General features: G+C 35.4%; 1 protein-coding gene across 1 annotated transcript in view; it reads left to right on the plus strand.

Annotated features, from left to right (window-relative positions):
- Positions 1-15,710, plus strand: part of CFAP46 (cilia and flagella associated protein 46) — a 68,578-nt gene extending 52,868 nt beyond the window's left edge. Inside the window, exons 46-59 of the mRNA XM_062496286.1 lie at positions 579-658; positions 1,074-1,225; positions 3,972-4,093; positions 4,466-4,551; positions 5,480-5,644; positions 7,390-7,466; positions 8,043-8,103; positions 8,192-8,227; positions 8,748-8,850; positions 10,074-10,186; positions 12,215-12,296; positions 14,149-14,285; positions 14,751-14,837; positions 15,574-15,710. Of these exons, the coding sequence (XP_062352270.1) occupies positions 579-658; positions 1,074-1,225; positions 3,972-4,093; positions 4,466-4,551; positions 5,480-5,644; positions 7,390-7,466; positions 8,043-8,103; positions 8,192-8,227; positions 8,748-8,850; positions 10,074-10,186; positions 12,215-12,296; positions 14,149-14,285; positions 14,751-14,837; positions 15,574-15,710 (1,438 nt within the window). The remainder of the gene's footprint in view (positions 1-578; positions 659-1,073; positions 1,226-3,971; positions 4,094-4,465; positions 4,552-5,479; positions 5,645-7,389; positions 7,467-8,042; positions 8,104-8,191; positions 8,228-8,747; positions 8,851-10,073; positions 10,187-12,214; positions 12,297-14,148; positions 14,286-14,750; positions 14,838-15,573) is intronic.
- The last annotated feature ends 7,243 nt before the right edge of the window (positions 15,711-22,953 follow it).

Consider the following 22,953-nt stretch of genomic DNA (forward strand, 5'->3'; position numbering starts at 1 on the left):
ACTAATTAATATATAAATAAAACTGCCTGCAGCTCAGTTTTATGTCTTCTGTTCTTTCAATTTCCCTAATAATCTCTTAAATCTCCAGAGGTCACTTGAAAGGTTTCAGGCCATTCTTGATATCTCTCCTAAGTTCTGTTAAGAGTTTCCTGCTTTTATTGCTTATGGTTTTTGAAATATAACTTTGAAAATAACTACATATATATTTTTATAAAGCCACCAATTATCTGATTATTGCAGCCTAATTGACTGCAATAAGCTAGCTCATAAATTGAGCTATAGCAACTGACTAAGAGAGCATTCACCAATTTAAAAAGAATTTAACACTTGTCATGAAACAAATAGAAATCTACCTTATTGGTTATACAGTAGTAAAAGAATTTACCTTACCACTCTCAGTTTGTTCCAGCTAGAGTTTGCAGGTTTTTGCACTGAAGGTGGGGGTAGTTAATGCATAATGAGAATGTTTATGAGCACATTAAATTAGAGGACAGTCATTACTCATCTGATAAATTTGAGTCATACAAACAAGGCTAGACAGTCAAAGAATCTATCCAGCACTTCACTGCTTTCCACAGATCACAGCTGTACAGCTCATTGATTAAGGTGCCCAGAGGAAGTTCTGTACAGCAGAAAGGAAGAACCACTCAGCAGATGGGTAAGCACCTCTTAATTTTAAGAGATACAAATCATTGCACTGATGTTCTGAGAAGGCTCGTATCTTTCACTGTTGCTTTTAGTAAAATTTTGAAATACTTTTCCAAATAATTTTGAGTCTCCTTAATTACCAAGGAACATAAATTCATAAATATATGTTTCATTATCAGTTGTCATGTAACTAGTCACAATTTATATAATTTTTATTTATATTTGAAGGCTGAAGTTGTAAATAAATAATAATATTTTTAATGTACATTTTTGTATATATTTAGTGTTTATATCTATCTATCTATCTAGATTTTATTTTCAAAGAATACCACTAATAGAGACTGATGGTATTTGTATAATCATTTCTTCAAGTACATATATGTCTCAAAAAGACTCTTAAGAGGATGTTATCCTTCTTTTAATAGTGCAAGCAAAAGTTTCTCGATTTCCTGTGAATCCTGATGTATTTCGTATTCTCTTGGAAAAAATGCATCTTTTCAAGCAGCAAAAGATGGAGAATCATCTTAATCAAACTGTCATTCAGAACTTGCAAGAGTGTGTCTCCAAAACAGATGTGGTAATATATTTTATTTCCTTATATTTAAAATTGGGTGAAAAACATGTACTAAAAATATGGTAGACATTCTGTATGCAGAATTTTTCAGTTCGTTCTAAGTGTGGCATCCCTAGTTCCCTAGTCTTCAGTTACTATATGCTTTGTACTTTTAATTTAATCTACTATATGCTTTGTACTTTTAAAATTTAATCTTACTGTGCTACTGTTGCTGTATTTGTCATTCAGGAGCTTTGCAATGTTCAGTAGTTTATCGGAATTGAAATGATGCAGTCGAGATCAGTTTGCTTGAAAATGTGCCGTATTTCAGAGATAGGCATTTGCATTTGTGCACTGCCTTTCATATCACATGAAAAGTCCCTGCTGTTCCAAGGAAAAAACCCAAGATCTTAGATTGTAACCCTTTATTTAAAATAAAACTACCTTAGCCAGAGATTTATTACTGATTTCCAACACAGAAAAGCTTTCTGTTGGGGCATACAATATCTTCTGCACTGTAGCTCTTTATTTGGGTGCAGTTGTTCCAAGTCAGTTAGTCACAAAATTTTGCTTCAAGGACATGTTTTGGTGGAGTCTAAGTTTGTAGAACACTCTTAAATTCTAGATGATAATAGTTTTCTGTAACTTTAACTGCAGGAAGGCTTGGTTCTAAAAGAATACTATCACAGTCAGTGAGCACAGGTTGTTAGCATAAAGCAAAACCTACAAAAACCTGCAAAAACCTATAGCTTTCAAGATGCTTATCTCCAAGGTGGCAGAAAGTTTTCTACACATGAAATGTAGAAGTCTAAATCCTAGCATTTTACTTTTTAATTTTGGCTTCATTAGATAAAACTTAGGTTTTTCCATTCCAAATAAAATTCACTGTTAAATATAGCATTAACAAAAGCTGGTATAGGGCTATTTTCATTATTAACTGAAAGGTAAAAAATACAGATCATGTTGAACTTCCTGTACAAGTTTTCATTGTTTTAATTACACTAATTTGACCATCTTGGTTTAAGACAATTTTAAGAGATGAAAACTCTAAAATAAGTTAACCTCCCCTTGTAGCTTTGACCAGTCCCTTTCCATCAGTGAGGAGAAACAAGTATGAGTAGATATAAATGAAAAAATAGCAGTTAAAAAATGAAAGAGCAATAGGCAGAAATAACACTACTACTAATTTGTTGCTGAAATCTCACAGATTCCCTGGGAGCAAAGAGAAGCTCACAATGGTAGTGACTCCTTCCCCAGTATGGTACCCTCCATGGGCATGGAGGGAAGCAAAGGGGAAATGGCATCAGTGCCCCCATCTCTCCATCCCAGGCAGCTCTGCCAACAAAGGCAGCTGGCACCCTCTGGCAACTGGCACGTGGGACTTGGCCTTCCCCTCCAGAGAAGATGGCAGGGAGCTGGCTGGGGAAACTTGGTGCCTTCTCACCTCCACTCTGCTCCTCTTGCTTTGATGCTGGCTGCAGACAGGCACTCGTGGAATTTGCCCTGAGGATGTCCAGGACTGTGAAATGTAACCTCTCTGGGAAAAAAATCCCCCCACTCATAGCAACCCCCCAAAGATGCAAAAGAAAACCCCAAAGGGGAGTCTCCACCAGCACTGCCTCAGCTCTATGGCAGATGCCAAAAGGCAAGAGAAAGCCAAAAGTCAAGAAAGCTCTACTTGGGCAACTCTGACTTTTACGAAGGACTGGCACTCCACTGCCCTGGTTCTGGTTCTGCCTTCTGGGCCTGAAAGAAACAGGGACAGTTTTGGGCACAGATAGATCTAGGATGCAATAACAGTTTGGGTTACCCTGGACATTGACAAATCTGGTTCTTGAATTATAATTCTGTTCTATTCATCACATTAGCATCTTTCTCTTAAAATACCAAGTACTGCAGATTGTTGAAGTGTTGATGATCACTTTCTCTTGCCCGTGGCCAGCCTTTGTAGTATTGACAAGTTTGAAAAATTGTAGTTGGGTAAAAAAAAAAAAAACAAACAAAAAACCAATGCTAAGATAGTGTCTGGTTGAACAGGTGAAAAAAACAAGTCACTTTTTAAAAAGCATATGCATTGAACTCCCAGAAGTTACGTATGCACCCGTACTGAGCCACACAAGCCTTGGGTGAGAAGTTCATTCATTTATACCAACACTCATCACCATTTAGTTGAGTTTGTTTCTCCAGTTAGTGGATTTGTGTCCATCTAGGTTCTATTTTACAAAGCTCAGTTTTCAGTGTCTTTCTCTCCTACATTAATCTATGTTTCTCCTTATCTAGTTTCTTCATTCTGATTAGTTTTTTTCCTAAATTGGCTCCAGTGATCCCTCCATATGCTTTCATTTGCTTCTTCTATGTTCATAGAAGAAATAGAAATCATAGTTTCTGTCCACTTCTCAAAGTTGTCCTTATGCAATTTCTTCTCACTATTTGAAGGAACACACTATAGTTTCTTTCTGCTGTAGTTTTCTGCCATTCTCCATTGAAATTGCTGAAGTATATTAATTGTTTAAATAATAGTAAGTATTGACACCTTCTAGTAATTCTTATGTTAGAGTATTTTGCAAAATGCTGGTACAAAATTTTGAAATAAAGTAGTTTTGAAACCAACTTCTTACATTGATATTTTCCATTTTATGATCTTTTGCATTATTTTATTTAGTCTCTGATTTAATGTATTACAAAATTTATATATATATATATATATAATGGTACTTAACAACGTTGGACATTTAAAGTACTCTAATTTTTGTTTCTATGTGTGTGATAGATTCCAGCAGAGAAAATAAATGATAGTGAGCTTGATTTCACATCAGATTTCTCTGAAATAATAGAAATTATGGAAGACTATCTGAAACCAATGCTGTCACAGTTTGATTTTTCTACTATCAGGTAAAATATATTTGCTTTGATTATCATTTGTGAAAACAGAGCTGTGACTCAGGTCCCTCAAACAAAGGAGTGGTATTGGCAAGGGTACCCTGTTGAATGAATGCTTCATGTCTTGAAAGAGAGTATATTCAGGATATGTCAGACTGAGATTGAGCAAATAATAAACTAATGGCCATTTCTGACAAGCACTGCTCTTCAGCTGAAGTTATACTTAAGTTGAAGCTCAAGATGAAGCATTATAATTAAACTGTTTAAAGGTGGGATTTCTAAAGGGCAGGAACTCTGAAGGAAGCTGTCCTTTGTGTAAAATTTCACTGAAACTGAAGCAGAAATTGAAGCTTGTAATATTTTCCATTAATTTCCCCTTCCCAGAGAATCCCAGGGTGGATCAGTTTCAGCAGCTGAAACAGGAAAAAAGAAAGTGAAAGATAAGGACACCAAACAAGTTGGAATGCAGGGTATGTGCTTCCTTGAGTGCTGTGTGTGTGTGTGTGTGTGTGTGTGTGTGTGTGTGTGTGTGTGTGTATAGCCAGATACCAAAATCCAGACATTACAATTTTAATTTTATTCAAAACAAGGAGAGGTCAAAGGCTTCAGCATTGTTTTTCTCTGTTTTATTTTTTATATCAAGTCAAATATTTCAGTATACTTTCAAAGACAAATTTAGATGCTGTAGCCACGCTTCTTCATTTATTTAGAGTCTTCCAAACTGTACAGTCTGTAGACATCTAAATGAAATGGCTTTTTCACAAATCAGTTCTTCAGGATAAAAGCTAGAATAAGGAACTTTCTTGAACTGGTAGATGTCTTTGTTTTGGCTTTATGGACTCTCACAGGTTGTTAGCTTGCATACAAGCCTAACACTACAGTATGTCTCTAAACACATCTCAAGAGCAGTTCTGCAAAAACTGGATAAATCTCCCATGCATCTCTTCTTTCTCTGTAGAGCATAAATATTGCCATAATAATATTTAATACTTTTTTCCTAAATAACGAAGCTTTTCTGCAGGACAACACAGTATTGGATAAGGTTCCTTTATAACTCTATTCTGTTTAGCCAATCGCTGCTGTGGCAATTTTGCATTTCCAAACATTGTTTTCTTGAATGTATTGCATATACCTGGACTTGGACTTGACACCACTGGTTATTAATACAGGGATATTTTTCCCTCTGAAGAATTGGTGCTAACAAGTGCATAGAAATTTGAGACCATCTTAAGAGTAATGATATAAAAATAAATGTTTTTTCTTAATGCTCTTAATCCACAGTACAGTGATCTTCATGTATCATACAATGGAGGAAACTTAGACTTTTGCATTTAACTGCAATTGTTTATATACAAACTAAGAACTAAATCTCAATCATGTTCTGTCACATCTCTTTAGGTAAACCTGTGGGTTTGGGATTGTGTGTGATATTACTAGGGGATACATCACTTATGGAATTACCTTTGGAAGCTCTGAGTATATTTAAAGAGGAAGGAATAAGTTCTGTTTCCAGAGATTTTTCTCTACAGATTCTCTACAATCGCCTACATTGGACTGAGTCAGGTACTATCAGATAAACATTTTTTTCCATTAGCATAATGATGCATAAAAAATATACTTAAAAATTTAAATATTAATCATGGTGTATATTTTACTGGAAAATAAGCACTTCCAATAGGTTTCTAGTATTTTAGGAGAACTATGTAGTGCAGTAGACTTATTTCAATAACATACAGGCTGATTATAGGTGCAGTGGTAGCTAAATTAAAATAACCTTGACACATTAAAGAATTATGTAAAACTCAATGGAATCTAGAATTGCAAACAAATTTACAAGCATCTTGTTATAACTTCAAAGCTATTTTCAGCTGCAATGAAAAAAAAGAAGTAAGAATTTACATTTAATTTTTCTTTATCATTACTAGAAGACTTTGCTTAAAATACCAAATGTAAAAATTTTACTCTCTGAAATATTTTTCTCTTGGTTCTTGTGCTACAACAGGGCGAAATCAATTTCTCACAGGCTTTATGAACTTTCCCTACTACTGACACTTAACCCTACATAAACTCTTAAGCAAAATGAGGTTAGGTAAAGTAGTTGGGCAGTTGGTAAACTTCTTATGTCATCTTAAAACTCGCTTCTTACATCTAGAAGTGAGTGATAAATGCATGCTCTAAACCATTTTTGTATGAATCAAAGATATCTTCTGTTAATAAAGTTAAAAATGTTAAGCTGCATTTTTCTCATATGTAGAGAAAACCACATAAAATTATTAAAACTAGTTGGTCCAAGTGTAAATCTCACTTTCTATCATGAAAATATGCGGTTCCAGAGAGATTCTTGTATTGTGTCCATATATGTAATATTCAGTAATATTTAGCCTCCAGTATAATCTGTTCTCTGTTTTTCCATTTCACTCCTTCTTTCTAAGGGGAAAGAATTGTAAGTAATCTGAGATTAGAATATTTTCAGTTTACATAGTGATACAGACCTTTCAGAAATACAACTTTTAGAACATGTAGGGCTTTTTCACTTTCTGTTTTTCCCTTTTTCTGAGTGGAACTTTTATGGTTGCATAAGTTTAGACATAGATAAATGAGAGGTAGCATAGTTGAAAAGTCTCTGTTCTTGCAGTTATGACAGAGGCCACTGGATAAGGAAACATGAGCAGTATGATGTTAATGTCTATCTCAAGTTTCCATGAACTTCTAGGGCGCTCACTGGTAACAGGCTGAGATGCACTCTGGGTGATTATATAATAATCATATATAATAATCATATATAATAATCATATATAATATTCATATATACAGTGAGAAACATAAAATGGTTTTCTGTGCTTTTTAAAATTCCCTTAAAGAAATAAAAAATCCATATCAACTATGAAACTTTTTCCTTTAGATCTCTGCGTGTCCCACAGAAACTTCAGTTATTACATTAACATTAGCAATTAATAGATATGGTAAATGACTTAGAAAGTGCTTTGATGATCACTGTTCAACTCTACCCAGAATTGGCCATGTAATGAAACATTTTCATGTCTATCACATCTCCTCCTTGTTTTCCACTTTAAAGCCTTTATTTTTAGGCAAGAAGATTTGGGTAATGTCCTTACGTTGCTGTGTTTTCAAGTGATTTTTTTTTTGTTGTTGTTGTTTCAATCTGTTGTTGTTATTCTTTTTATTATTACTACTAGTAGTACTGTTTATGCTACCACTTCATCATATTAAATACACACAGTCCTTCAAGGACATTTATTTGCTAAAACTGCCTATATATTAATTTTATCTTCTTTCCATTTTCACAGAAGCTGAATTAGAAAAAAATGTTGAAGCACCTAAAGAAAAAAACACAAAAGCTTCTCAGAAAAAGAATGTCCAAATGGTGAACTTGGTGAACTTTCCACATTTTTTGTAATTAACCAGAGAACTTGTATAGAAAAGTGTGAAAGTGGGTTGCATAGAGGCTCATTATGTGTGCTAGAACTCTGAAATAGAATGAATATCACATAAGTCCATAAGAGTCTTGCTTCCTTTTGATTTTGCAAGGAGTTTTTCTTTGAAAAATCACATTTTATAAATTACGTATTTAGCAACCTACAAAGGAAGATGCTTAAAGTAACTGAAAATAATTTCTGAAAAAAAATTGCATTTTATATAGTGAATACATACGTTTTTACAAGTCTATTTTATATTTGCATATATGTCTATATATGTGCATGCACATGTGTGTATATATGTAGTGTGTGTATATATATATATATATATAGTAGCTAATGCAGAATAGTTTATGAATTTCCATGGACAGTTGAGTGCCATGATACTTTTAAACACAGATTCAAAATTTTGTTAGTTGTTTGATGTGGCTTTCTCATAGCTGTTTGACACAAGGAATGCAGTACTGTTAGTATTTAATTGAAACTTTAACACATAAGAGAATATGTATTCTTTTTTATTGTAGGCACCAATTAATCGTGATCTACTTTCTAATTGCTTTCCTGTTGATACAAGGAATTTAAAATGTATCCTTTCACAACATATTGGTTGAGAGTATCAGCTAAATTTCCTTCTTTTGTTGTTTGAAAAACATTGCGTTTAACTGTTTATCAGATATTGTGGACCCCTATAATGAAGGAAGAGAAGCAGGTAATATATATTAAATAATATTTTATTCACAATCTACCCATGGAATTTAGAATAGTTTTGTACCAAAAAAACGAAGTAATGACATTAAGATGTTGGCAAAAAAGAGGCTATTTTGGAGTCTTGTTTTCTGCAGTCAGGGCTCTGGAAACTCACTTTATCCACCCACTTAAGTCCTGTCTGAGCCTCTGCAACAGAACCTTATGAGCAGTACTGGTTTTCAATTCTTTACCCTTTTTTCAGGGTATCTAAAATCTTTTTTCTTGTGTCCTTAACCTGTCTACCAAATAATCCTAGCTCATTATGAAAGAAACCTTTCAAATGGGCATCCCAGTTTTACTCTGAAAACGTCACAATTCTTTTAATTTTAAAAGCCAGACTTAGGTTTCAAAAAGCATGAAATCCAATGATGACCTAAAACCTCCTAAACAGGATAGTGTAATTTTAAAGTTATTGAAAATGAGATTGCCCAGTGTAGTCTGTAGTATGTTACGTTCATAATGATGAAATTCTGTTGTTACAGAATCTTCAAGTCCTTCCCAAAAAATACAGGAAATACTAGAAAAATACCGTGACCTATTTACACTGCGGTGCGAAGGAGTCATTGGCAATATGTGTGCTCCAAAGTATGGAATATTCTATCCAATTTCTTGTTTATCCATGTTTCTTGTTTAAAATTGTGCCTATTTTCAGAGACTTTGATCATAGAACAGACATATTTTTGTATGTTCATAAATGTTGCTGAGCTGATAAACACATAGAAAACCATTTTTGTTGTATCACAGATCTAGGTTTGTAGACAGACTATTTTAGGGATGTGAAATAAAGTGCCGCAAAGTGATTTAGCCAGGTTGGTTTTGTCAGAGTTGCTGTATATGTAAATAATGTAATTTTGATAGAAAGTCTTCTGATGCAGTTTTTGATGAATACATATGTGTGAGCATAAGTGTAAATTCTGGCTTTGCTCATAATTGTTTGTAAATTCAAGTGGTAAGACCATAGCATCTCCATGCACTTTCAGTCAACTGTAAATGGGAGCACAGATTTTGGAAGCAGAGTAGTGAAGGTATATCGCACAATTTCAAAGTTTCCAATTTCAAACAATTTATCATGAAGCTCCATTTTATGGAGTCTGCTCATAAACACGCTTTGTTCTTTCTAGAAATACTTTACTCTTAAGATCATAGCCATAGAGGAATAAAAGGGATCTCAAGAGGTCAAACAGTGGCAAGCCCTATGAGACAACAAGGCCGTCACTGGACCTTCCTTTCCAACTGCTGGTTTAGCAGCCAGTCCTTTGGAATTTTCTCTACTTAGCTAATAACACTGAGTAGGTACTCTACTATTTTTCCATAACAATTGCAAAAATCATTATTACCAAATTGTAGTTTTTGCTGCCAGTGTGAAAAATCTAGCCTGATTATCCACAACTCTTTCCAAAAAAACTCATGTCATGGTCAGTATGTACACGACTACTCCCTTTGAATGTTGGACAAAGACTGTACTTTAAAGCTGTACAATCCATACAGCAATGATTTTTTTTTAATTTTGTTTTTTTTGATTGAGAAGTTGGTAATTATCTAAAAATACACTATACCTCTTTCTCGCTATGAGATGTGAGTAATCATTTTAATACTAGAGCATAGTATTAATAATCTGTATGAGTTATTATACTTCTCACAGAATTCTGCAGCCATGTTTGTCTTCTTTCTTTGCATGCTGACTTTTGTTATAATTCTTTCCAGAGTAAATAGCACTGAAGTGTTTGCTATGGGTAATTTCTGAAAAGTATTCTTGTAAAACAGTAAGATGAAAGTAACTTCCTTTCTTTCTTCTTCCTTTCTCTCAGCCAAGCTGAATGGGAGCAGCTGCTGGCAAGCTGTAGTGCGTTTCTGTTCTATGGAATGGAGAGATTCATGTCTCATGTGTTGCTTAATTGGTTGGTTGCTATGAACATCCCAAGTAAGATAAACAAATTGAGGAATATTTGTAATTACACCAACTTTTATTCCTAGATGTGTCCTACTCTATCATTATCACAGTACTGATGTTGGCAATTAAGAGCTTTTTTCCTAGATCCAGGGTTTTTAGTCAGAAAACCTTTGTATTGTGATGGCTTTATTCTGTTGCACATCTTTCTTGCTAATCTTCACAAATAAGCTTAGTGCCTCATTTCTATGCCTTGGAATTCCTTAGGTTTCAAAAACTAAGTCATCATCTAAATGTTTTTTTCAGTAAACCATCTCCTTTTTTTTGGAATTTAGTATTTGGTACAAGATATTTTTTAATGGTAAGAGCAACCTTTGCAGTGCCACTTCAAAATTAATGAGTCTCTGCTGAGGCAGACAAGAATTGTCCTTCAAGTCTGGGTTAATGCTGAAGGACTACTCTGGTATTACAGAGCATTTGTAGACTCTGAGAAGGTATTTTTCCTCTGTTTCTTCGCAACTAATTAGTCTTTCTGTTGTAGCATAAGGCTTAGATTCAGGACTGTTTTTTTGGATTCACAATCTTCCTTTCTTCTTCTGTTTTCCTTGGACATCTGGAAGAAGCTTGACTTCAGAGCTATGCTGAATTTGTCAGGGTAGCTATATTGTGTTGACATGTGAAAGTGAGAAGGAGAGTACACAACAGATTGTGCAGCCCTGTAGAGCAACAGGAAGCTTCTTCATGAAGCTTAGATTTTAAAAGTAATTTAAATATCTATATGTAAACATTACAAGAAATAAGAAAATATGTTTTCTAGATATATGGCTCATACCTGAAGATGATGTTTCAGATATCCATAGACCAGATATTTACAGGTCTGGCAACTTTTGGAAAGTTGTTAAACCTTGCCCTTTGTCCTACTCTTAAAATATGCCAGGATTCTGTCTGAGATTTCTGAAAGCTGTAACCTAGACCAGATTTTATTAAATATTTGTTTTCATTATTTACATGATGAGATGAAATATATAATTGCTAAATCGGAGCATGAGACCCAGCTGACAAAGAGAATGCAGTGGTTTCGCAAATCCTGAAATGCAAGATTGTGAGACAAATTAACTTAGCTTTATGTGGGGTGTAATTTGGGAAAGTCTAGTGGGAGATATTATACTTGAGGGAAAATAATCAGTTAATCATTAATAAGTTAAGGTTTGACTGCTTAAGGGGTAGAGTCACAGGACAGACCCAAGAGATGGATCAGAAATCCAACAACATACACTTGCTAGTGCTAAAAAACTCCCAAGATCTGTATAGGGGGTAGCTATACATGAGTGTTACATGCAAGCTGTGTGAAATAATTTTCCACTCTGTGTAGTATTCCAAAGGTCTCAACCAGGGAAAAATATTGACCACATAGAATAAGTTACTGCTGGAGAAGGCTGTACCACAGCCTGTGTGCTTTTAATAAATATGTATATGCATTGATATGTTTATATACATTTAAAACCATTTCAGAGGAGAGATTGACATATTGAGAGGAGACATGATAAAAGTTCTAAGTGTGTCAAAGACTTTCCAGGAAGAAAGGCAATTTCATTCTCATCTGCTTGGGTTAGGAGAATAAGTAACAGATTTAAGCTACAGCAAACCAAACAGTAGGTAAAACCTTTTAATTATGAGAGTATTCTGAGTTGTTTCACTATTTTAAGAAAAATAAGGCATGTTAGGGATGCAACTTGGTTGTGAGTTGGATCATAGAGGTCATTGGCTGTAATAAGATGGTATGTGGACTTCATTACCAATTACTCTAATGTGGCTTAGGAAAGAAAATCCTGCAAAACAGTATGGAAAAGTGTAGCAAAATTATATGAAATAATGCTAGGATGACTTTATTAGTGTACATTTACATAATATTTGACAGTTGTGGCTGAAATATGTAAATTTTACACTAGTGGTTTAGACTGTGTTGAAGAAAGTAATTAACTTACAAAAGGCCTGTTTTACTTCCGTTACTGTGTTAGGCATTATTATTAGTGCAAAGACCATTGCTGTCTTTTTTTCCAGAATGCCGTTTGGTAATTCTTCTGGATCTGGTACGATCCCAGCAAAGTTACCGAAGAATTACAAACTCTGATATCCACAAAAGGTAGGTAAAGTCAATTTCATTCAAGTCTGCAATAAAGCAGATTATCTCAAAGCAAAGTTAAAATTTTGAGCTGTGAATATTATCCTTTACTTCTGCAAGTAAAAGAGCTTCTTTATAGGACTAAATAAGATGAAAGCTCTGTTAGAAGACTACGATAACAAAATATGACACAGAAACCTTGCTACATTGCACATACCTCACAAGTTTGAGAGCAAGATTCTCAAAATGTTTTACTTGAATATATAAAATTTTCCTTTAACAGATGAACAGCTAGGAGTCGCTCTGAGGGTTCATACATGGAAAAATTTAACAATCAGGCAGAGTTTTATTGAAATAAATTATTATGGCATGTTAAATAACCTGTTCGGAATTTTTAACATTGATTGCAGCTTTTTTTTTTTTTATCTTTAAAAGCATGTCAGTATTTTTGTTGCTTTTAAGTTGAATGCTGGTAGGGTTTACATAATTTCATTGCATGTCCATTATGAATTACTGACAGATGCCACAGTGTCCTAATTTTATTCATTATTTAGTCCATGCTGAATTTTCAGATAACCTGATCATACACTCGAGGGATGAGATGCCCTGCAGAGGGATGTAGGTAGATTGGAGCATTGGGCAGCCCACAGGGACATGAAATTTAACAAGAGCAGATGACAGTCTTCACTGGTGACAAAGTAATGCTGGACACAAGTGTAAATTTGGAGAGGGGTGGCTGGAGAGCAGCCCTGCAGAAAGGCACCTGGGGCTGAGCCAACAGTGTGCCTGGGCAGCAAGTGAACAAAGCACAACCTGGGGACATAAATATCTCTTGACTTTTCTAATTATTCATTCCATGAAAAAAAAACCTAAAATTACTGTTTAATTGGTGCAACAATGCATAAGTTGGATCCAGTTGTGTGTAAGATAGGTTATACACACATCTACATATGTAAATATGCAGATGTCTGAATGTATAAACAAACTCCTGGTATTTTTTTATATCCTTTTTGATCCCAAACAGCCATTTCCTAAAGTAAATCAAAACACAATTTCATAAACTAGTTTTTCAAACTCAAAAATTTTGAAGTCTCATTTTAATAGTTTGGTGAATTTATCAATAAGAGTTACATGTCTAAGTCCAAAAGCTTCCTGAAAATTTAGAATAACATTCATTTAAAAATGTGTCACAGAAACTCTATAGACAATCAGACAGCATCTCCCCAAAAGATTGAAGAAAACTTTAACATCTTTTTATAAAGTTACTATGAAAAGCAGATCTGAATAAAACCAAAAATCATCCTTCTATTTACTGCAGTTTCAACTTTAGAGTATCACTCCCATTTTATGACCAAAATAATTATGCCAGTGACACTTTCTGAAATACTCAGCAGTAAAAACTCAAGTCCCACCTTGCATGTGATTTGCTTCTAAGCCTCCAAATCAACACCACACTTAAAGAGCAAAGTTTCAGTTCCTGCAATATTTTATGTCTAAACATGTCTTTTTGCACCTGATTCCCAATATTTTGACTGTCTTAACAAAAGGTATTCTGCAGTGTTTAATGAAAGTTAGGGTGTTACTACTCCTTTCAGATTTCCAGAAATGTCCAGAACTACAGTAATATGACAGCAAGTAAACCCCATGGTAAAATTGCACCATGAAAAAATGTAGAGAGAAGGTTACCTGAATTCTTTGCATTAAACTCAAAGTGCTGTATGAATGTTAGAAAACACTTGATGCTCAGCATAGAAGAAAATGCATTCTGACATTCTTTCTCCTTCTATTAAAAAGCATTGTATATTTGGCTATATTTTTTAATATATTATGCACATTTTTCTTTTATTGATCTCATAATTCTGATCTTCCTTAGTTGTCTACATGTTGCTCTAGAGAGACCAACAGAGACAGCAATGCTTCTAAGCCTTACAGGTGTTGGTTCTGTGATAGCCACACAGTGGTACACAAACTTGGAGGAGAATGCAGGAAGGCTGGAGACCTTGTTTGAGAGTGAGTGTTTGTGTTTGTCTTGGCTGGTGTGTGTATTGCTTCAGGGGCTGTGTGTATCTACCTGTCTCCTGCCTCTTCTTTCTCTGCTCCTTTCCAAAATCTGCCTGGAGCTTCCATAGGAGGAGGACTACATGCAGGAGCCACCATGCATGTTGACAGATTGATTTTTCATGCAGAGCAGTAACCTGCTTAAAACAGATTTGGTGAGGTGTTTGCTTATGGTCATATGGTAAAAATAGGATTTATATGGTGAGAAGCAGTGCCTTAGGAAATGACCATCTGTAGTTACATAAACTGGGGGGAAAATAAATCCCCTGGATTTAACTTACATCTGCACAGATACATTGCTTAAATCTGTAAAGGTATCCTTTCTCATTAAGTTAAGGCACCAAGCTCTGTTGTTCATATTTTCTTGTTTTTCAGAACTTTCATTAAAAACTCACAGAAACTATAATTTCTTTCCAGATTTGCTCAGCTTTGGTAAAACAACTGGGCAGACAGTTCATGTTCTTCAGAAAAATAGAAACCACAGGAAAAGGGATTCCATTAAAAGTAAGAATTAAAAGGCTTAATATGAAAGATTGGCTATAAGCACTAACTAGAACCTTTAGATAGGTAGTTCACAGCTATAAGTGAAACCTTACAGATGAGCTATTGCAATTTTCTCTGAAACTTCTTAAAAGAGTTGAGAGTTGGAAGACCACTGGTACAATATCATAATTGGAGTAACTATATTTTATATAAAGAAAATTCTGGGAAGGCACTGACATAGCTGACCAAAAGCTAGATTTTTTTTCTCCACTGAACCGATAAAGTAGTGTAACTAACAAGGTACATCAGGAGCACAATGTAAACAATATAAATGGCATGGGATTATAAACTGCAAAAAGATCAGTAGGGTCTGCAGTGATTTTAGACACTCTGCATTCTAGACATAAGAAATATCTAGCATCTTGTTGGAGAGTGGGGAAGAATTTCTGAGTAAAACAAAAACAATTGTACTGCTATTTTTCAAAGTACAAGACTTACCTTTTAAAATAAGGTTTAATAAAATAAATTTTATTTATACCTTGCACTGTCATAGAATTGAGGAGAGAAAGAACTCAGATCAGAAATATTCTCTAGTTTTCTGTTCTTCAATGTAGTGACAGTTATTAATATTTTTAAAAGAATGTAAAATACCCACAAGTATTAATCAAAGAGATGATGTGTAAAATGATGGCACTTAAAGCATTCATATATTTAGTCATATTCAGAAATAACAATGGTTTTTTATGTATTTTTATAGTGGAAGCAGATTCTCACAGCTCTCCTGGAGACAAAATAGAAGAGCAGACTGTTTGCACTTCCTCAGATCTTCCTGCAACTCATCCATCGTTTTTTAATTGTGTGCTCTATGGTTTACCCAACATAATTCTGATATAATTTGTGTCAGTCTTTTCATGCTAGGAATACCTACACTGATCTAAGGAGAGATGAGAGTAAGAAGATGTGCATATTGCTGATTCCTGTTTCAGATGTAAACAGTTTGATACTAGAATAAGTGTCAGGAAAGTAGAATATATAGTTCAGAAATTTCAGTTAGTACTCTAAGGTTTTTTTAACTTGGTGAATCCTTTAAAAATTTGGTAAGTACCAGCATATTTTAAAGAAAATGCGCTAGTATTTTTCAGCCTTGATGCACGAATGGGATTGGAATGTATCAAAGTTAGTGCTGTTTGGAAAAACACTTCCTTGATGCATTTTTTTTTTCACTTGGACGATTCATCAGGAGCATAGCTAAAAAATTTACCAAGTGACCTTATTCTGAACGAGCTGATCTTTTTATATGGAGGTAGTTGTAGTTTAATTAGAAAACAAGTTCGTGTTAAATAAAATGGTTAATAATTTTTGCTTTCTTTATTTTCCTGTTTTTCCTTAATAACATTCCCAACATAATTCCTTCCCAATATCCCAGTTATCCATCTCTGCCCTCTGGCAGTGGAAGCATTCCCTGTGTCCTGTCCCTCCATCCCTTGTCCCCAGTCCCTCCCCAGCTCTCCTGGATCCCCTTTAGACGCTGGCAGGGGCTCTGAGTTCTCCCTGGATCCTTCTCCTGTCCAGGTGAGCCCCCTCAGGTGTCCCAGCCCTCAGAACACCTCTGTGGCCTCCTCTGGACTCGCTCTTATACTGGGGACTCTTGAACTAGATGTGGTACTGCATCTGGACTTTCACAAGAGTGAGAAATTATATTTATTATATTAAACAATTAATCATTTTAATGAAAGAAAAATATTAAATTAAAATATTTTAAAATTAAAAATAACTTTTTTTAAAGTATTCTAAAGTATTCATTTATTTGACTATGAGCTCTTAATTTTTATAGTATTATATACTGTTCAGCAATCTGGAGGAAAAAAAATCCTACCAACTAATGACCCAGAAATAAATTACAGTAGATACAACTTAGGACATATGAGCTCTCTTGTCGAATGACGTTGGCACAAGCCCAAACAACAAGAATAAGAGCTTCTGAAAATATTTCATCTACGTGGCACTACATCATTCCCATGCACTGTATTCATTCATACAAGAAATATTAAGCAGTTAGTGCTATTCCATGTATCAAAGGCTTTAAAATAACTTTATGAATTATGTCTCAGCAACATAACAAATCACACTATCAATTAGCTTTTATAACAGAAATGACATTTCATAATATATTTTAGCATGAAAAGAATTGGTCAGCTAAAATTTATGTAATCTGAAACACGTGAGGAGGAAAAAAATCTTGGTGAATTTATTGATAATATTCTAGGACAGGAACATAATTTGAGTTGTACATAGCTGTCCAAGAAAAGTGTGTGGTTCTAAATAGTCTGCAGTAAAGAGCTGTGACAACAGTGCTACAAAATGATAAACAAAAAGAAGGAGAAGCTCTGTCAGTCCCTGGTGTAACGTCTTTAAAATTATACTGCCTTAAGCAGTTATTCAAGGATATCATGTCACATGTGTCTCTCTCCAGAGCTCCTGTGGCTGGTCCTGCCAGCTCGGCTGCTGTCCCTGCTTTGCAAAGGGATGCAGCGAGCAGATGCCAAAGGGAGCAGCTGCTGCTGCAGGTGTTTGCAGGCAGGGAAATTAGAGCAGATTTGAGTGCGCTGTACAGATCATTCCTAGAATCATTTAAGAGCATTCATCTTGAGTTTGAGCCCTAATTTAGTGATTTTACAACCTTCTGAACCTTCCAACCTGTGCTTCGGCACCATCTGACCTGGAAGCTCTCCCAAAATAGGGTATCAGGGGGAATTCAAATATCCTGTGAGTCTAAATCCATTCTTCTCTTGTGTGTGGATGAAAGACCAGCTCATCACTGTGAAGTCACCAGGAAGAGCTTCTTAAAGTCTCTCTTGGGTATTAATTCAGGCCTCCAAATGCAGTGTCTTCATGTGGCTATAGTGACAGACACTTACCAGCATGGGTTTTAAGGATGTGGTTGAGTTAAAACTGAAGGCATGCTTATGTGCCCTGAAAGATTTTATTACTGGTCAGTGGAAGACCCAAATTGGTACTCGGGTGATAAATTGATGAAACACTTCTCAGTCAGTGATAGAAGAGAATGTGGGGTCTTTCATGAACATGGTAGTGGCATTTTTAAAAGTAGCAAGCAAAATAGTTTTCATTTCAGAATAAGAAGAGAGAAAACATATTTAATATATTGCAGTTTTCCAGATGGTTACTTAAGACTTATGGTTACTTAAGACTTACTTAAGAGGAGCAATTTTAGATCACTTAATCCCATTTTTATAAAAATGCAATGTGGAATGTTAACAATATTGCTGGTAGATAAAATATCAGTTATAATATTCCCTGAAATACAAATCCTGATACTTATACGTATGTACACTTTTAAATACATTAAAATAAGCATTGTAAATGCAATAGTCCATCTATGAAGAAATGTTTTCTTCCTCTGCCAAAAGAGTGGAGGAAGTCACTGCTGAGTTCAAACAAAGCCAACAAAATAAAGACCCCTTTCAGAGTAAAGGCGAGTAGTTTGGGCTAAGAAGGTAAAAGAAATTAAAAGGACATTTTGTGACAGTGTCTATTACTATGGGAGATATTAAGGAAGATATTTCTTTGTCACAGAATAACTACTGCAATTTCTTTTCCCTTTGTTTCATATAATGCTTCAGCCTTACACATGATGGCAGAAGAGGGTGAAAACTGTCGAGATTAAAATGAGACTGGGTCAGTACTGAGCTCAAGTACAGCGTGCTTTCCAGTAACTCAATGTTCATGACTTGCCACTTTTCTTCATGGTCTCATACTTGACATTTAGCGTTTGAAATTTTTAGGAGAAACTCGATATTTACGAAGATGCACAGCTTTTACAGAAATCACGGCTGCATTAATTAAGGATTTGTGTTTATTTCCTAAAAAGTCGTCTAAAATATAATGTTCTGGCTTTTTTTATTACTTATTTTTCTTAAATAAAGTGAAGTTAATGTCATAAGTTTCTTATCAAGGTCGATGTTTAAGACTTCTGGTTTTTACAGGCCTACCATAACCATAGTCAACAATTCAACAGTTCCAAGAGATGACATAACTTCTTTGTGCTATAGGTACACTGGCATAAGCTATAGAAAATAACACTGAAGTAAACAGAATCAGATTCATTATTGTCTAAAATTCTCTTTAATTTTGAGTGGTTTTTTTCTTAATTTTGCCCAAGTATGTCAATTGTGAAAATACATTGCAGGGAGAGGTCCAGAAAGCAAACCTGAGTTTTTCAAACATGCAGATGGTAATTTCCCTTGAAAATCATGAACTGTACTGGCTTCTTTGTGAAAAGATTATGTATTACAGGTGTTTTACTATCAGACTGGGTAGTAGATCAAATTTATATCATAGCAACAGTGTCCACACTGCTCTTCTCCGTCTTCTTTTTGATGCCAAAATTTTAAGAAAGAGATCTGTGCCCCCAATTTGTTTTCATTAGCACAATGAAGACATGATCATAATCCATCAGTAAGGGAGAACAGTTTCATGTTGTAGGACAGACATGTGTGTTTGGAAAACTGCAGGCAGTGGCTCAGAGAACAACCTCTTAAGTACAAAGTGAGTTTGATGAGAGAATAGTGACAGTGGGACTACAGTTAAAACATGTAATCTGCAATATCCTGGAAGAGGAATGTAGAGAAAAACGTTTGTGATGGAAGTTAATCTGCTCAGAGAAGGAATGCTGGCCTTCGTTCTGGTAGTAATGAGCTTGCCTGCTGGAGTTCTCAGCATTGTAGAAGCCGCCAGAACAGTCTGTTCTCCCACTGATGTGTATTATTTACCTGTCAGTACCCCAATGGAGAGAATTAACTAAGATTTCCTGATGGGATAAAAATAATGGGTTTCATAAATATTTGCAGTTCTGTCATGTCCTCAGAATTTATCTGAAGTTGTAACTGTCCAAGTAGAGTTATAGAATAGGAGCTGAGTATGGAGTGTGCTGCAGCTGAGGTGTGTAGATGATCACGTGTACTTTGGTTAATCCTGACAGTGGGGCAGCAGCTAAATTGCACAATCACTATGCATGGTACTGACACAGAGTTCCTACCTTGTCATTCTGCATCTGAGCCTCTTTGGATAGTTATTTTTTTCTGATGCTTAGCAAGTAATCCTGTCACGGTCTCTAGAAACACAGGTGCATGTTTTGTCCTGCACTGCTGCTCAAGAAGTTCAGATACACATGGGTACAAATGTGCAGGCATGGAGTGGGAACAGACTTCTTGAGCTGAGGCAGACTTCACCATAGACCTACACTGCCTGTATGCACACCTTATGGTGCGTCTACGGTAGCAAAATATGACTGAGGTAACTATCTTCTGAATTGTTATCGTATATGGAACAGGAACTGTTTCCAGCTTTTAAGTTATAAAAGCATAACTTTAGCTTTTCATCATATGTGGTCTGTGTGATCACCAGATAATTGAGAGGTATTTTATCTGTAAGGATTTGTCCCTTGCCACTCCATGGCAGGCCTGCATGTGCATGCACAGTTTGTGTATGGAGAAAGAGGAAAGCACAGTCCTAGCAACCACCGGAATGGCGCAGAAGCCAACACTGAGATATTTGTAACCAGATAACGCAATCAAGTGTTTATACACTGGTTGTCTTCCTGACACAAAAGGATATACTACATTTTCTGGTCCAGCAGAGACAGAATTGGAGCACTACTATTCCCATAAGTAAAAGAAATGTTAATTTTGTTCCTTTGGTCTGGTCACATCTGTGCCATTGGGCAGTAACTGTGTTTGCACCAGCACACTGTCTTGTGTGCTGGTTTTATAGTTTCCCAACTCCAACAGAGTTCATTGGTATTTCTCCTGAATGACATTGACTTTTATTCCATCTGAAAATACCTATGTAGCATTTTTTGGTTATTATTATTATTATTATTATTATTATTATTATTATTATTATTATTATTGCAAGTACTGGCATTAGAATCTGAAGTGGGATGTACAGTGAAATAAATTTGCACTGGAATCCCACAGATCTTTCTGCTTCTTCATCAGTGTGATTCAAGGGACATGGCCTACATCTGTACTCAATCAAACAGGGCTGTGTTGGCCAGTAAAATCTAATTGTTTGACATTTTTATAGTAATTCATTGAGACTAAAGAGAGATGACTACATTAATATCTTGATGCAACTAGATAATAGTTGAGATAAAACTGGTGTGCCAAATTGCTGAAAGGCCCTTAAATTCTCTTACAGATTTTAACTATTTGTGATAGAGAAAAGGGAAGAGACTTCAATATAATGTAATAAAGAGAAAAAATAGTACAATCTATAATACTAAGTATTATAATAAAGAACATTATCATAAATTTTCTAGGAATCTTCTCTTCACTAATCATTAAAATATATATTTCTCAATAATTGAGATGAAAATTATTGATAATGTCCATGACTCTGTTTTCTTGGATAATCATTTTCACTAAGGTCATAATTAAACAGATACGTTCTAGCCATATAATATGTATATTATTCCTCTGGCTGGACTGTGGACAAATATGTCAAATGTGTCTGCCCTGTGTATATCTGTGGGAATACTCAGGCTGGAATAGTGGTGGAGGAATATCATGGACACTGACCATATGTGAATGCTGGACCTACTCAGGTTTAGACCTCATCTCTATGTCAAACCCTTCTCTCTCCTTTGCAAGTGCATTTATTGAGGGAAGGAGTCTGAGTGGGATGTCAGATCTGCAGGTTAAGAGCAACCAGAGGGAAAATATTACAAGTGTTTTGTTTTGGAGGTGTTGCTCTGGACCCAGTGGAGAAAACAAAGAAAAAGCAGGAATTAATATTTCATCCAAAATCAGAAACAGAGAGAAACGTGTTTCTCAAACTTGGTTTGATTGCTAGTTGCATTTTTGCTTCCAGAACTGTTGGCAATAAAGGTTCAGTGTGGGTAAAGGCAAGGTCTTTTCTTTCAAAAGTGAAAGATACTCAGATACATGGTTAAGTGCATTTTTACCAGAAAAACAAGGCAAAAATATTTGCAAAAGGAGCAACCTGTTTATAATGAGATACAAATAGATGATTTAGAAGTTAATCTGCATCAGAGCTATGCTGGAGTAATCTGGTTTATGGTGAATTTCTGGTAGAGCTGATCTTCAGTAACAAATCTCTGCCCCTCTCCATGCCCTTGCACTTTGAACGAGAAATATTTCCTATAGCAGTGCTCTGCAGTACATGTGGTTTTAGGAGAAACAAAATCCATATATTAAGACATTTGAATCTTCAAAAAGCAGTAAGGAATCCCCAGAGAAGCTGTGTTGTTTGTTGCCAGAGCAAGAGCATGAACATTTTGTGAAGTGTACCAGCAGTACATTCAGTGTCTAAGCTTTTGCCTTCATCCCTGCTAGTGGGTGATGAGATAAGCTGTTCTTATGAGATCTTAAAATATATTCTTTCTCTAAATTTGAGACTATGAAAGACAGCTTGGACAATCTACTTTACAACCTCAGCACTTTATCTCTTACTGAAATTATTTTTGAAAGTTATTTTGGATATTTTTCCCCATGCCCAAATCCACTTGTTTGTTCAGGGTTTTTTCTCAAGAATATACAGCTTCAATAAGAGATTTGTTTTTAGTTTTCCCACAGGAAAGAACTGACACAACTATAAATGCAGAGCAGCTCTGGTGGGCCACTGCAGAAGACATGGTAACACGGAAATAGTGATAGTGATTCCAAACAGAACCTGAGCAGTTTAAACAGAGGCCTCAGCTGTACAGATCTGTTCGTGAGCTTGAGTGACCACTCCATACCCTGTGCACATGCCATGACATCATGATACACTTGCCTTGAAAATACACCTGTATGGACTCATTCCTAGTGAGACAGAACCATGGTGTGCCAGCCAGAAAGTCCAGCACTCTACAGGCACAAGATGGATAACTCTGTTCACTTGGACATACCATAAAGCTGTCACGAATGAAGTTGGAATACTTGATCCCAGATAGGATCTGGATAGCATGTCATGACCTGAAAGGAGAGACTCATTTCATGCTGAAACATGAGGTTTCCAGCAGCAGAAGGATCCTAAGATTGCTGTTGTCTTTTCCATAATTTCTGGTTTTTACTCAGTGAATCATTTAGCTAGGCTTCAGTGTCGGTGCCTTTCT

This window comes from Cinclus cinclus, chromosome 7 (assembly GCF_963662255.1).
Source record: "Cinclus cinclus chromosome 7, bCinCin1.1, whole genome shotgun sequence".
NCBI lineage: Eukaryota > Metazoa > Chordata > Aves > Passeriformes > Cinclidae > Cinclus > Cinclus cinclus.